General features: G+C 37.8%; 1 protein-coding gene across 43 annotated transcripts in view; it reads left to right on the top strand.

Annotated features, from left to right (window-relative positions):
• Positions 1 to 14,014, top strand: part of LOC139125550 (rho guanine nucleotide exchange factor 11-like) — a 244,373-nt gene that overhangs the window by 218,284 nt on the left and 12,075 nt on the right. For all 43 annotated transcript variants that reach the window (XM_070691626.1, XM_070691622.1, XM_070691638.1 and 40 more), the window contains 4 exons: positions 946 to 1,189; positions 4,022 to 4,334; positions 4,643 to 4,778; positions 6,097 to 6,209. In XM_070691626.1, the coding sequence (XP_070547727.1) occupies positions 946 to 1,189; positions 4,022 to 4,334; positions 4,643 to 4,778; positions 6,097 to 6,209 (806 nt within the window). The remainder of the gene's footprint in view (positions 1 to 945; positions 1,190 to 4,021; positions 4,335 to 4,642; positions 4,779 to 6,096; positions 6,210 to 14,014) is intronic.

The following is a 14,014-nucleotide window of genomic DNA, read 5'->3' as shown; positions in this document are numbered from 1 at the left end:
TGTTTGTGTTGCTAAATTCTCAACTGATGTTATTGGTCAGCTTGGAGAGTTCATAGTATGATTGGTAGATCATTGCAGTGTGGTTAACATGAAGACCTTAAGTATTGTTTGTCATCCTAGCGACCTTACAGTTTGATTGATCATGCTGAATTATAGTTGGTCAAAATTAAAAACTCATTGTACAATTGTTCAGCTTCATAATTGTAAAGTATGATTAGGTAACCTCTATGTTTTCACTCTTTAGTTACTGCTGATAAAAACCTTCAACCTTTGGAAAGTATTTTTGTAAAAGTGGTCAGTTGTTATTGTTTTTATCATGACTAGCACAGAGGATGACAAAATATGTAAGATACCAAAGTTAATAAGTCACTGTCAGTATCACTTGCTGAGTTCTTATCTCCCATGGAAAACAGTAAGGAACTTAGACTGGTGGTTTACAATGTGTAGACCGCTGTTTGATGAGTGTGTTATCTTCTGGGAGAATAATCTGCAGGGATGTGTTCACATCAAATGTTACATACTATATTTCTATAATCCCTATGTGGGATGTCAAAAAATATGTAACACACAGGATCATTATAATTGTTTTAAGAAGTAAAAAATGGATGTGTTTGCTTTGTTAGACTGTTATGAGAATGGTTCTTTTCACAGAGCCAGGGAAGTAGAAGAGATTAAGGGAAGATAACTCTCAGCAAGTAGAAGGACACATTGTAAAGGATATTGATAGGGTCCTACCAACTTTGCTATCTGAGTCATTTTATCCTCTGCCGTATGTATTTTGTATGTAGGCTCTATGCTGTATGGTACTACGTCATGCTTCACTCACTGATCCCAAAATTTAAAACAAAAGTTTTCATGCAGTATTAGGTTGGAAATCTATTCCAAACAGAATTCTCACAAAAGTACTGTCAACTAAGCCAAGCCTCTATGCCTTTATCTATCCAGATAAGAAAGCATTTTTCTTGGTAAGTACTTCACAAGTGGGACCACAGATATATGAGCTTGTGGCTTCAACTGGAAATGAAAGAAAAATCTGGTCAGACAAAATCACACAGCAGGCTGATGGAGTGAACAAACTAAGTAACAAAAGAAGAGGTGGAAAAGTGGTTACATCACCAAGTCATCTTCCTCCGCCACCAGACTTCAATGAAGCTGATGAAGAAAAAATCAAGCCATCGTTGTTAGCAAAGTAAGTTTGTCTCACTTATCGAGACAGGAAAGAATATTTGTAAATTTATCCAGACTTATGCACCTCCAGAGTGAAAGATTTAAAACTTTTGCTCAAACTTTCCTCAAGGAATCTTTTGACCTTCTCTTTCAAAATCCAGAATAAAAATCACGAACCACCATGCAAATTTTGGGACCGATATTTGAAATTCAAAACAGCTGCCATTCCTATGTAAACTCTATGGAGAAAAACAAAATAGCAGACTAACATGGTGAAAATTTTCCATACACCAAAAGCTTTAAAATAAATCCTTATAAAAGTTTGAGAATCAAAATATGTGTCCCTTGGGCAGTACTTTAGAATATGTTCATCAAAGAGATCTGTATACCAAAATGCAAGTCCCTATCCACATCTATTGCTGTGTCTGTTTTCTAAAGGAAATACCCAGGGACATTATAGAATTTACAATGATCACCAAGTGCATGGCTATGTGGAATATAGAAAAACTCTCCAGAACTCTTACCACATGGACAAAACCATTGTCACAGCAATTGTTAGTGTCAGTAATTGTAATGAAATCTTTCTCTGAATGTCCAATTGTGAAGTTTTGATAGAGAAAATGAATATGTGATTATTATTCTTTGATAAAAGGATAGCAACTGTGAACCCCAACAATTATTAGTCATATTGGATGTGGAAGTTTACTTCTTGTAATGTGTACTCTCTATTCATTTATATGAATGAACCCATCTAACACATGCAATATCGTAAATTACTGAATGGCTCCATTCATAATGAAAGTTTTCTGGAGAATTGAATGTAGATATCATGCAGCAGCAAGTGTACTGATGGTTCATAATAAAATGCTGAATAAAGTCAATCTGAAAATTTGGGGATTGAAATAAGGAAGGATGTGCAAGTTATTTATCACACTAATGTTTTGGTGTTTGCTATGATTTAAACACATCAAGAGACTTTTGAAATTAAGTACTTTACATGGGCACACCAGGCTGTTCTTCCACTGAGTTTTATCATTTCTGTGGACTCCAATTATCACAGATTCTTTAGGGACCATCTCAGATTGTTGCATAAATTCAAATTCTAGGACGCGCCATTGCGCAATTTGCGCAAAAAAATCTTGAATGGCCCTCATTTCTACCTTGATGCGCCACCAAGGGCGCAAACATTTTATGAATGGGTCGGTCGATCACGCAGAGTTCACTAACTAATAGTTCGTACATTTACGTAGCTCTCCGAAGGTCATTACCTCAGTCATAGTGTGCCATGTTAAACGATTCAGTTACCCTTCGACCTTTGCCCACTACGGCATATATGGTGGTACATAGGAAGCTGGGTAAAAAGGACTGATGTAGGGGCAATGGTGTATTGGAGCCGTGCGCATGTGGTACGATCGATGAGTGTAAACAACGGCTCCGGCCGCGGCCGCCGCGTTATCGTGAAAAGCTAGTCGCCGCTCAGTTTTTAACGCCAGTACTATATAATAGTTGATGAACCCAGGATGATCGGGCAGTCCCTTAAATTGAAGCGTTTGCAACGTCTATCGTCCATACCAGCGAAACGTTGAACACTGCAAGGAAAGCATTCATGCTTGGCCGGCCATATGATCGTTTTGAAGAGCAATACAGTTTAGGTCGGACATATCTCGTTATCCAGAGTAGCCAGATCAGAACCAATGATCGTAAATTTGCTAATACATACAAGTTATGTTTAAAAGTTGATGTATCGATCACTTTATGTAGGTCGTACGGGTTACACTCTCGTGTTGTATCAGTGTGATAATTGTCGACCAGTGCAAATCGGGGGCCACTCGGAGAAATCCTACCGGTGCGCTAAGCTTTGATCATGATCGTTTCCAGTCAAAATCACAGTCCGTAGTAATTTGTGCAGTTGTTAAAGTCCGACATCAATAATTCATCACATAAGTTACGTAAACAATTGAATCAAACCAAACGGTTAGTTTGCTGCTGTCATTGTTAGGCCTAAATTAGGCCCAACAATGACAGCAGCAATGCGTATACGGAGCACAACTTTGCTGTAGGCTTCGTTGGTTACAGGTGGCCCGATCTCTAGTATTCTCCTTTTCTTGACTTGATAGACTATGGTATTTTCAGCAGAAAATTCAAGGGTTTTACATGTGTGATCATGACGGCCCCCGATTTTATAAAATGGCCCCCTTGGGACAGGAGTAGGGGCCCAAAGTGGCCCCTGTTTTTACGTCCTAGAATGAACACTGAAAGGGAAATTCATTCATTTATGGGGGAAGGGGGTTTGACCTCCATTTAATTAGTGAATTCACTTTCTCTCTTTTATATTATGATTGCAAGTTCTCTTTACATTGTGTGTAACAATAAACCAAAACTGCACACTTGTATCAACAATTTTTGCTGTAACTATTTCCAACTCATTTGTGTCATACTGACGGTGGTTAATACTCTATTTTGATTGATTACTTCACGATGTAATGTGGCGGGGAAACATATTCCTCAGTACCTGTAGCAAAATGCTACATTGTACTCTCAAGCAGACTTTAGCATTTCGCATTTTGTATTTTCGTTAAGGGGGAGGGGTTTTTTATGTAAGTGAAGGACTTTCGTTTCTTGAACTTATGTGACAATCAGAGACAATCCCTTACATGAAGTGAAAACAATATGAGGAGGTAATGGCTTTAATACAAATTGAGTTTTAAATGCTTCAATAAGAAGAGTTGCAATCAGAATTCATCCTTTGCCTTGTTGTATTAACTTTTGTAATGAAGTGTTTAAAGTGAAATTGATTCTTTCGAAGTTGATAATAGAGTTTCTTACAATCTTTATCCAAAATTCTTGTCTGCAGCATTGTTAGTGACACTGAAAAGTTTAATGTCAAGAATAAGAGTGGAAGCCTGGACAACCTTGACCACATTGGATATGAACACAAGGTCAATCCTGTAGAAATCCAAAACCCACCAAGGCTGATTAATCCAGATGATGTGGTTGTGACCAATCATCAAGTGAAATTTGAAAAGCCAGATGCTTTAACTATGCTTTCTCCAATACAAAGACTCAGAAAAATCGATGAAACGTTACACAATGCATTGATTGAAAAAAATAGAATTATTTCAGAAATATTGGGATTGCCCATGGAAGAATATGATGACAGTGAGCAGGTGAGTGATGATGTAGCATTTTTAGAGAACTTTTTAAGAATCCTCTATTCTTGTATTCTTGGTTTTAAGGGGGTGCTACACCCAACACAGCGTATTTTGCTCCAAAATCACTTTTTGCAAATATTCGTTCAATTTTAATTAATTTGTTAACCCAAAATTAAGATATTGGTTTGGTTTATCTATTAACTTGTAAAGCAGTTGTAAAGTTTTCTTTGCCACAACAATTGTTGAACACATTACTGAGGTGTTACACAGTGTACTAGATGAACATCTGCTATGACAACTCATTTGATTGTCTCTGTTCTCAGTTGTCACAGTATGAAGACGAAGTGCATGATCCCAAGCGTATTGTTCATGATGTAATGTTACAAAGTAACAGACTGCTAACAGCAACCAATGACCACATGACCAGTATATCACATGATCAACATCTGGGGTCAACAGGTATGTATATTCATACAATACAGATGTAAAAATCTATCCTGAAATGCATATTTCAAATTTTACTCCAAGTTGAACTACAAAGTCCAAGTACTCTAACATGTATTATTTTTAGTCATTTAGACCAAAGGTAAAACACACCAATGGGATAGTTTTGCATATGCCCTATGCTGTAGATGGAGAGGTCTCACAAACATTTCAGTGATTTTAAGCTCACATTTGATATGTATACATAAAAGAGCTTAAATTGAAAATCTGCAGCATCTGTATATAGTGATGGATGGATATATGGATGGCTGGATGGATGTGTACATATGTACTTTTATCTTTTGTAGTTTGGGGGCAATTTTTCCTAAAAAAAATCTCTGAAACTGGCAGATTGATTTGGTGACTGACTATAGCAGTGCAGCCATTGTAACAGTTGCACTTGGATACATTTTATTCCTTGCGTGGCAGCCCTGAATACAGATCTGCCTTCAGTCTGTTATTTAAGGCATAGCCCATTGAATGTTTTATCCAGCCCTGAATGCAGATCTGCCTTCAGGCTGTTATTTAAGGCATAGCCCATTGAATGTTTTATCCAATTTTAGTCAAGAAAATATCTGAAACTGCTCTTTGGATTGCTTGGAAACTTTGCATGCATGATATAATAGAGGATATGCCAGAGATGATGCCCATGGTATAAACTCATTAATTAAAGAATTACCAAGCCAAATTTGATGTAACTGTAACTGTTCCTTGACCTTATGACGCTAAAAGTTTGGTGGGCATGGCTCACAGATTAAGCTTAATTGCATAGTTTCTAATTAGGCCCTATATCAATATTGAATGTACTGATTTTGACCAACTTTTGCCACCAATTGATCTCACTTAGGTATATGTATGCATTAGATTTGATGGAGCTTGGCATTCTGATTATGTGCTCATTTGCATATTTCATGAATTTCTCTAATTAGGATTTATGTCAAAATTTTCACCTTTTGAACTGAACAACTTTCAAAATTGGTTCATTATTGTCCAAGGATAACATACTTGATTAAATGATAATGAAATTTGCATAAATAACAGATTGGGCAAAAGAAAGCATTTCAGTAAACTTTCAAATTTGACACTTTCATCAGCTTTGATCAAAAATATTGAAATAGAGACGTAGCTTTAGTGTTTTAGCGTCATCTGCCACAAAAGATGATATAAATCTTCTTATACTTCATAAGACGTTCTAAAAATCCCTGGATGATTTACCATTTGTACAGTCCATATGTTGTTCTGTGTCTTGAAATATGAAGATTTTTCCTCTTTTGTCTTTTCTGTGCCACAACAGATACATCAAATGAGCAGGCAGGGGGAGATTGGAAACACTCAACCTCATTATCATATACTCAAAAAATCAGCAGCATATCAAGGTGTATGAATGACCACCTTACAAGATTATTGGTAAGTCTAAGAAATGACTTCATTTGTCCCAACAGTGCTGTATGTTAAAAAATAACTTCCCTTGTCCCTACAGTGCTGTATGTAAAAAATAACTTGCCTTGTCCCTACAGTGCTGTATGTAACAAACACTTCCCTTGTCCCTACAGTGCTGTATGTAAAAAATAACTTCCCTTGTCCCTACAGTGCTGTATGTAAAAAATAACTTGCCTGGTCCCAACAGTGCTGTATGTAAAAAATAACTTCCCTTGTCCCTACAGTGCTGTATGTAAAAAATAACTTCCCTTGTCCCAACAGTGCTGTATGTTAAAAAATAACTTCCCTTGTCCCTACAGTGCTGTATGTAAAAAATAACTTCCCTTGTCCCTACAGTGCTGTATGTAAAAAATAACTTCCCTTGTCCCTACAGTGCTGTATGTAAAAAATAACTTCCCTTGTCCCTACAGTGCTGTATGTAAAAAATAACTTGCCTGGTCCCAACAGTGCTGTATGTAAAAAATAACTTGCCTTGTCCCTACAGTGCTGTATGTTAAAAAATAACTTCCCTTGTCCCTACAGTGCTGTATGTAAAAAATAACTTCCCTTGTCCCTACAGTGCTGTATGTTAAAAAATAACTTCCCTTGTCCCTACAGTGCTGTATGTAAAAAATAACTTCCCTTGTCCCTACAGTGCTGTATGTAAAAAATAACTTCCCTTGTCCCTACAGTGCTGTATGTAAAAAATAACTTCCCTTGTCCCTACAGTGCTGTATGTAAAAAATAACTTGCCTGGTCCCAACAGTGCTGTATGTAAAAAATAACTTGCCTTGTCCCTACAGTGCTGTATGTTAAAAAATAACTTCCCTTGTCCCTACAGTGCTGTATGTAAAAAATAACTTCCCTTGTCCCTACAGTGCTGTATGTAAAAAATAACTTGCCTTGTCCCTACAGTGCTGTATGTAAAAAATAACTTGCCTGGTCCCAACAGTGCTGTATGTAAAAAAATAACTTCCCTTGTCCCAACAGTGCTGTATGTAACAAACACTTCCCTTGTCCTACAGTGCTGCATGTAAAAAATAACTTCCCTTGTCCCTACAGTGCTGTATGTAAAAAATAACTTCCCTTGTCCCTACAGTGCTGTATGTAAAAAATAACTTCCCTTGTCCCTACAGTGCTGTATGTAAAAAATAACTTCCTGGTCCCAACAGTGCTGTATGTAAAAAATAACTTCCCTTGTCCCTACAGTGCTGTATGTAAAAAATAACTTCCCTTGTCCCAACAGTGCTGTATGTTAAAAAATAACTTCCCTTGTCCCTACAGTGCTGTATGTAAAAATAACTTCCCTTGTCCCTACAGTGCTGTATGTAAAAAATAACTTCCCTTGTCCCTACAGTGCTGTATGTAAAAAATAACTTCCCTTGTCCCTACAGTGCTGTATGTAAAAAATAACTTGCCTGGTCCCAACAGTGCTGTATGTAAAAAATAACTTGCCTTGTCCCTACAGTGCTGTATGTTAAAAAATAACTTCCCTTGTCCCTACAGTGCTGTATGTAAAAAATAACTTCCCTTGTCCCTACAGTGCTGTATGTTAAAAAATAACTTCCCTTGTTCCTACAGTGCTGTATGTAAAAAATAACTTCCCTTGTCCCTACAGTGCTGTATGTAAAAAATAACTTCCCTTGTCCCTACAGTGCTGTATGTAAAAATAACTTCCCTTGTCCCTACAGTGCTGTATGTAAAAAATAACTTGCCTGGTCCCAACAGTGCTGTATGTAAAAAATAACTTGCCTTGTCCCTACAGTGCTGTATGTAAAAAATAACTTCCCTTGTCCCTACAGTGCTGTATGTAAAAAAAAACTTCCCTTGTCCCTACAGTGCTGTATGTAAAAAATAACTTGCCTTGTCCCTACAGTGCTGTATGTAAAAAATAACTTGCCTTGTCCCTACAGTGCTGTATGTAAAAAATAACTTCCCTTGTCCCAACAGTGCTGTATGTAACAAACACTTCCCTTGTCCCTACAGTGCTGCATGTAAAAAATAACTTCCCTTGTCCCTACAGTGCTGTATGTTAAAAAATAAATTCCCTTGTCCCAACAGCGATGTATGTAAGAAATGACTCCATTTGTCCCTTCAGTGCTGAGTCATATAGCTATGATGAAGTTGTAGCATGCATTTTGTGTTCCAAGGATGAATAGCTTGCTAAATAATATGTTATTGGACAATTGGGTAGTTGAATTAATTTTAAAAGGACAATTTGTCATCAAATTTAACTACAGTAAGAGATACACTGAGCTAAGGGATAGTGTTGCCAGTTTTCTGTCAACCTCCATTGCCTTTTACTGTCATCTGTTTGTTAAAGGGAAGACGTCATTCTGTTATTATTGGTTATAAATACCGCATTACTTGAAAGGACGCTCATTATGCAAAGAGACGCCGTCCGAGTAGCTTGAACTGAGAGATCCAGAGGTTGCGGTTTTTTGCATGTTTTTGATGAAAATTTATGAAATGGGAATGCTCTACAGCAGGGTATGACAATACATAACGACTCCATATTTTTCAAACTGATAAGTTTTCGGAACAATTTTAGTGAGTAATTGTGTGTGGCCAGTGAGAATGTCGACCCAGGGGATGCCGATGGGTATTTGAATACCACTGTCAATCAAACCTTGTGCAAAGTAAGACACGAGTTAGCTGAATGTGTACCTAATGTTCATTAGCGTTCGTCTTATCTGCTAACGGTGACTAAAAATAAATAAAATATGTGTCAAGATTTCCAGTGTCGAAAAACGTGCACAATAGTTCGTCACAGTTCTCCAACTTTGTACCTACCGGCCGCATTTCTGGGGATAAAAAACATGATAAGACTAGATTCAAGTCAATTACATCCTAGTAGCCGTGAAGAAGAAAATGCATTATCGGGTTCTCTCTTTCTGGAAAGTTGGGTGGCCCTGAAAAAGGTTGTTTGGTTTGGTTTTGTGGCTTTTACCCTACACCCAATGATGGCAAATGTGTACGGTACGCCAGGCAAACTTGGATCGGACAAGAGAAGTCGCGCAAAATGGCATTTCAATTTTTTTCTTGTGACGGGTACGTCATCAGCCCATATCAGATACTGTTTTCAAGCCAAAAATTGCCATGCCAAGCATGTGTCCGGTCAAGGATGTCTCAATACTTCCGACAGAGTCGGAGTCGGATAGACGTGCTGTCATTGCCAAACTAATGATGCTAAACTCAGAATGACAAATCAAGCAATGTTCAATACCCCTGGCATAGAGGTGTGAAGCGGTACGGTATCCGTGTATAGTTTCCAAAGGAGTGTCCTTTGTGCCTCCGTGAGTCTACTAATAAACCAAATGTTTATTTATTTGAGCTGAAAAGGATGATTTGACTTCCTCTGTTTTGTTTCGAGTGTAATACTTATTCACGTGAGCAAGTGCCATCATATCGAAACCGACGCAGTGCAGTTCTGCTGCATATCGGTCAAAGTTGAATACGTCTGAGAAATTTTTAGGAGATTTCCTCTCTGAGTTTTTAAAATGCATCTCATTTTTAGCTCACATTTGGTATACCAATGTTAGGTTATAAGCTGAATCAGTTCATTTGCATCTGATTTGCATGTCTGTATATTTGTGGGTATGTGGGGATGTATGTCCGTCACATACAAAGGCTCCCATACCGCCAAAGCTACCGTCTCTGTATTTGGTGTACAGGTAGATGTAGGGGTTGAGATGTGAATTTGTTCAAATGAACACATCAGTGTCAAAAATGTGCAAATGAGGTAAGAAAAAGGGAAATCCTGCAAGTGTGCAGGAGTGGTGGCAATGAACTGAATCAGCCCACACATCTGAATAAGAGGATTTTGACCTTAAACCTATTTGTATGCAGGGTACCTATTATGTTTTGTAGTGGTAGCAGTAACTGAAACAGCTAATTGATCATTTCCTGTCATTGTTTATGAACTGTGACATATTAACAGATCTGCTGAAACCATATGGATGTCTATTTTTGTACATCCATGGTAGAAAGATTCTCTACTATGCATGTTGCTAAAGTTGACCTTTGATCAGTACCTAAAGTTTCAGACCTAATTTACTTTTGTCATTCTTAATTTTCTGGTTTGAATATTTCTTGTTGTTTTTCTGGTTGTACTGTGCAGAAATTGTCATAACATCAACGTATAATTTTCCTGCACTGAACAGAGATAGAAATAACACTTATTGTTGATCTTTGGTATGTACCAATTCTGATCAAATTTGAGCGACACCGTGTAATTGTGGTATTTTTGTACTTTTTGGTTCCAATGTAAACGAAGTCTCGCAACACAAACTGGCAAATAATGTAATACACCATAGGGGGATGCCTACGTGTCCGTCCCCAGGGGTGGGTAGGTGTTTTGTTGTATTGCTAATAAAGATATATTCTACCATCCTTTGGTGTTTTGGTCTTAACTTAGCACTGCCCTTGACAATCTTGCGTAAACGTTTTATGAACGGGCTGTATCTATTATCTGATGAGTTTGAGTGCCTAATTGGCCAAAGTAAGCAAGGGTACATTACTAATCTGTTGACACTCTCACCAGATTATCACCGGATTAAATTTGACAAAGTCAACAACGAACGTGCCAGCAAGGTATAACACAAGAAAGGGGAGAAACTCTCAAAAGCTGTTGCCGCAGAAACCTACTTTATGACAAACACTTCCCAATTTTACGAGTGCCAGTAGTTTTCTAACATGTTGCAACGGGGACAGTGCAATTTATGGGTTCATCGGTTGCTTCTTTGGGCTGCAAAATGCTGTTCGAAGCCGTGGAGTCAGTGTTTCGATGTGGTCCGTCAAACCGGAAGCTGGAACTAGAAACCTTTGACCTTCAGATTGTTTAATTTTGGCTCTTATGATCGATATGGGTAAACAAAATACCCAAGATGATAAACACGGACGTGAAAATCTATGTGCTTTTGACAACAGCCGGTCAACGTTTGAAGGGAGAAACTCGCCGCTTCTTGCATAGAAACTGACAAGTCGGCAAAAGTATTTTCATCTTCAATATTCGGTCCTAATTTGACCAATATAGGCGTTATATCATTCTTTTTTGAAGTACAATTAACATGTAAGACCAGATGTTTTGTAAACCTGCGAAGACAGATTGGAATCACAACCGATCTATGCGTCGGGGGGATATCGATGTCACAGTCTTTTCGAACAAAAACGGGGATGTTTAGGTGATAGCAAAGACAATAAATCGGTCAGTTGAATAAAACAATTTTTGGGGGACATCATATCTTTTTTGGCATTTTTAATGCTCGTGAAACCCTGCGTAACAATATGATAAGTATCCCTAAACCAAACCTTTCGGACACACCTTTTATGTTATTGTCAACGTTTGGACAAGCCTTAAAAATGCCACTATCTTCTGTATGTCTGATGACTGTCGGGGGAAAACACTTTTGCGCCGCCGTCGGACTCAGTCACTGTGTCTTTCCCTTGCATGTCTGCTTTCCTGAAAATGTATTTTTGTATACAATCAACTTGATAGTTAAGCATATAAATCATCGAAGTTACTAATACACTTGTCGATTTGATGTGCGAAGACACACTGATGACCAGTTATTTTATTAGTTCTCAAACCCGGTAAAACATTCTGCATATCGATTATGTCACGTACCTCGCGAATGCCCTGAGAACCTGACTGCGACCTTTGTTTGATACGTTAGGTATCGTTGAGTATATTATAGATTGATGTATCAAAACTTACACGCGATGGAACTATCATGGTCTTGGTAGCTCACTGACGTTTATGGCCGAGAGGGCGAAGGTTTCAGGCCCAAGGGAACATAAGCAGTATATTGCATGCTTTCTGGGAAAGATAAGCCAGTTTCCTTAGCTGTCATAGTAATTAAATATTTACATTAAACACCATTGCAATGCCTTAGCAATGATCATGAGATTTGACAGTGATCTTCAAGTCTATTCTCAAATGACACATACCACGTATTCATCGGAGCTCCTTTCAGGCCTGTTCGTTTACAAATGAATATTCAAGTTTGTTTTGCCCTTTGTTTGTTTATGAATACATGAATATAAAGTGTCCACTAGTTTTATGGATCACCTCTGGACACGGCTTTTGAGAGTTTCTCCCCTTTCTTGTGTTTTACCTTACTGGTGCATTCGTTGTTGACTTTGTCAAAGTTAATCCGGTGATAATCTGGTGACAGCGTCCACAGATTAGTAATTTACCCTTGCTTGCTTTGGCGAATTAGGCAATCAAACACATCAGATAATAGACGCAACGCAGTGACAAAACTTCGGAGCATGGAGCTCCTTTTTAGCTCCACGGCGAAAGAGAAAAAGAAATCTTTACAAAAACTAGTGCTAACGTAAGACAAAGAAAGCAAAGCTGCAAAGAAAGGTTGGTGGTATAAATCTTTATTGGCAATACATATCGCAGTCAAACGTATTAAAATAAAATAAACCATAGCAAGAAAAATCCTGTGCTGACATCCCTACCCCCATCCTAACCCTTGGAGATGGACTTTCGTGCTTTCCCCTATGAATACACGATAATCTGGGCTTGTTTTCTAAATTCCGACTGCCATCTTGGCCTCATAAAAGTTTTACGTTGGCTGATTGTGTACATTGGGATCACGGCTCAATCTTCAGAAAATATTTATTTTATGTTATTTCGACACCGATGTTTTCAAATTTAATAAAAACATATTAGTTCTAAGAATTTAAGAGATTCGAGCGATGCATATCGTGTATTTTGCATACCAGTATATTGACTTGTAATGGTAATTTTCTGGGTTTCCTCTGGGTTTTACAAAATCTTAGTAAATTTACGAATTCCAGTTTTAAATTATTAGTAAATTTGATAAAATATGAGTAAATGCTATTCCCGTGGGCAGTGTCAATGAGCTTCTCCAATACGGTGCAAAAACTGGATGTGCTACTACTGGACATTGCAATACATGTAGATTTTGAGCCAATAATTCTCCTTTGTTTCAGTGAACACCAACTGCATATGCACTAACTGTGCTAACTTTTAGCCTAGCCCTGGATTTTGTTTTTATTCTGTTGGACCTGGAAAAGCCCCTTTCACAAGCAGCAGTGTTTGTTGGCAATATCAGACCAATTTTGACTAATGTACACAGCTTTGGATATATTTCATCAACTTTCAGATCCAAAAGTATGCCCCATGTATCTTGAAACCCCCCCTGTAATTTTCACACAGAATTTCTTTGGTTATACTCCACTCATATTTTAGTCTTTCAGAATTCACAATTGGGTCACTATGCTCACCCTTTAGCAGGGTTCTCCCCAGAGTTCCAAGAGTACTGGATGGCTCATTAATAATCATGAGCATTAATATTCATGAAAAACTGTAACATTTCATATGCTTGTATGTTTACTTTCTTAGGGCTTGATGTACAAATAATAACAGCCATTTCCACTGTGCCTTCAAGGTATTTTTTCAGTTTTAACTGAACATTATAAAGGAATGTTTTTAAGCTTCTGAAAAATAATTTACCACTTTGTCATCATTTTCCTGTGCTTATATCATCCCTCACTACTTTTAAGTTTGGATTATCATTGCACTATACCAGTATCCTATGTTTTTCAAATTACCTAGGTGGTCTTGTTACTGCACATGCGCAAACTCTGTAGAGTTTAAACCAGCAACTTAAAGGGTTAACTAAACGTCTATGGTTTTGAAAGTTGAGATTCTCGATGTCAAATTCGCTTCAATCGCTTCTTGATAGTCATTGTAGAATGGGAAAATTCACAAACAGAGAGGCTTGTTGCCACGGACAAGCAACTTTTGGCCTATTGAC

Source organism: Ptychodera flava (assembly GCF_041260155.1).
Source record: "Ptychodera flava strain L36383 chromosome 3 unlocalized genomic scaffold, AS_Pfla_20210202 Scaffold_25__1_contigs__length_14229661_pilon, whole genome shotgun sequence".
NCBI lineage: Eukaryota > Metazoa > Hemichordata > Enteropneusta > Ptychoderidae > Ptychodera > Ptychodera flava.
This window is presented reverse-complemented; position numbering and strand designations above follow the sequence as displayed.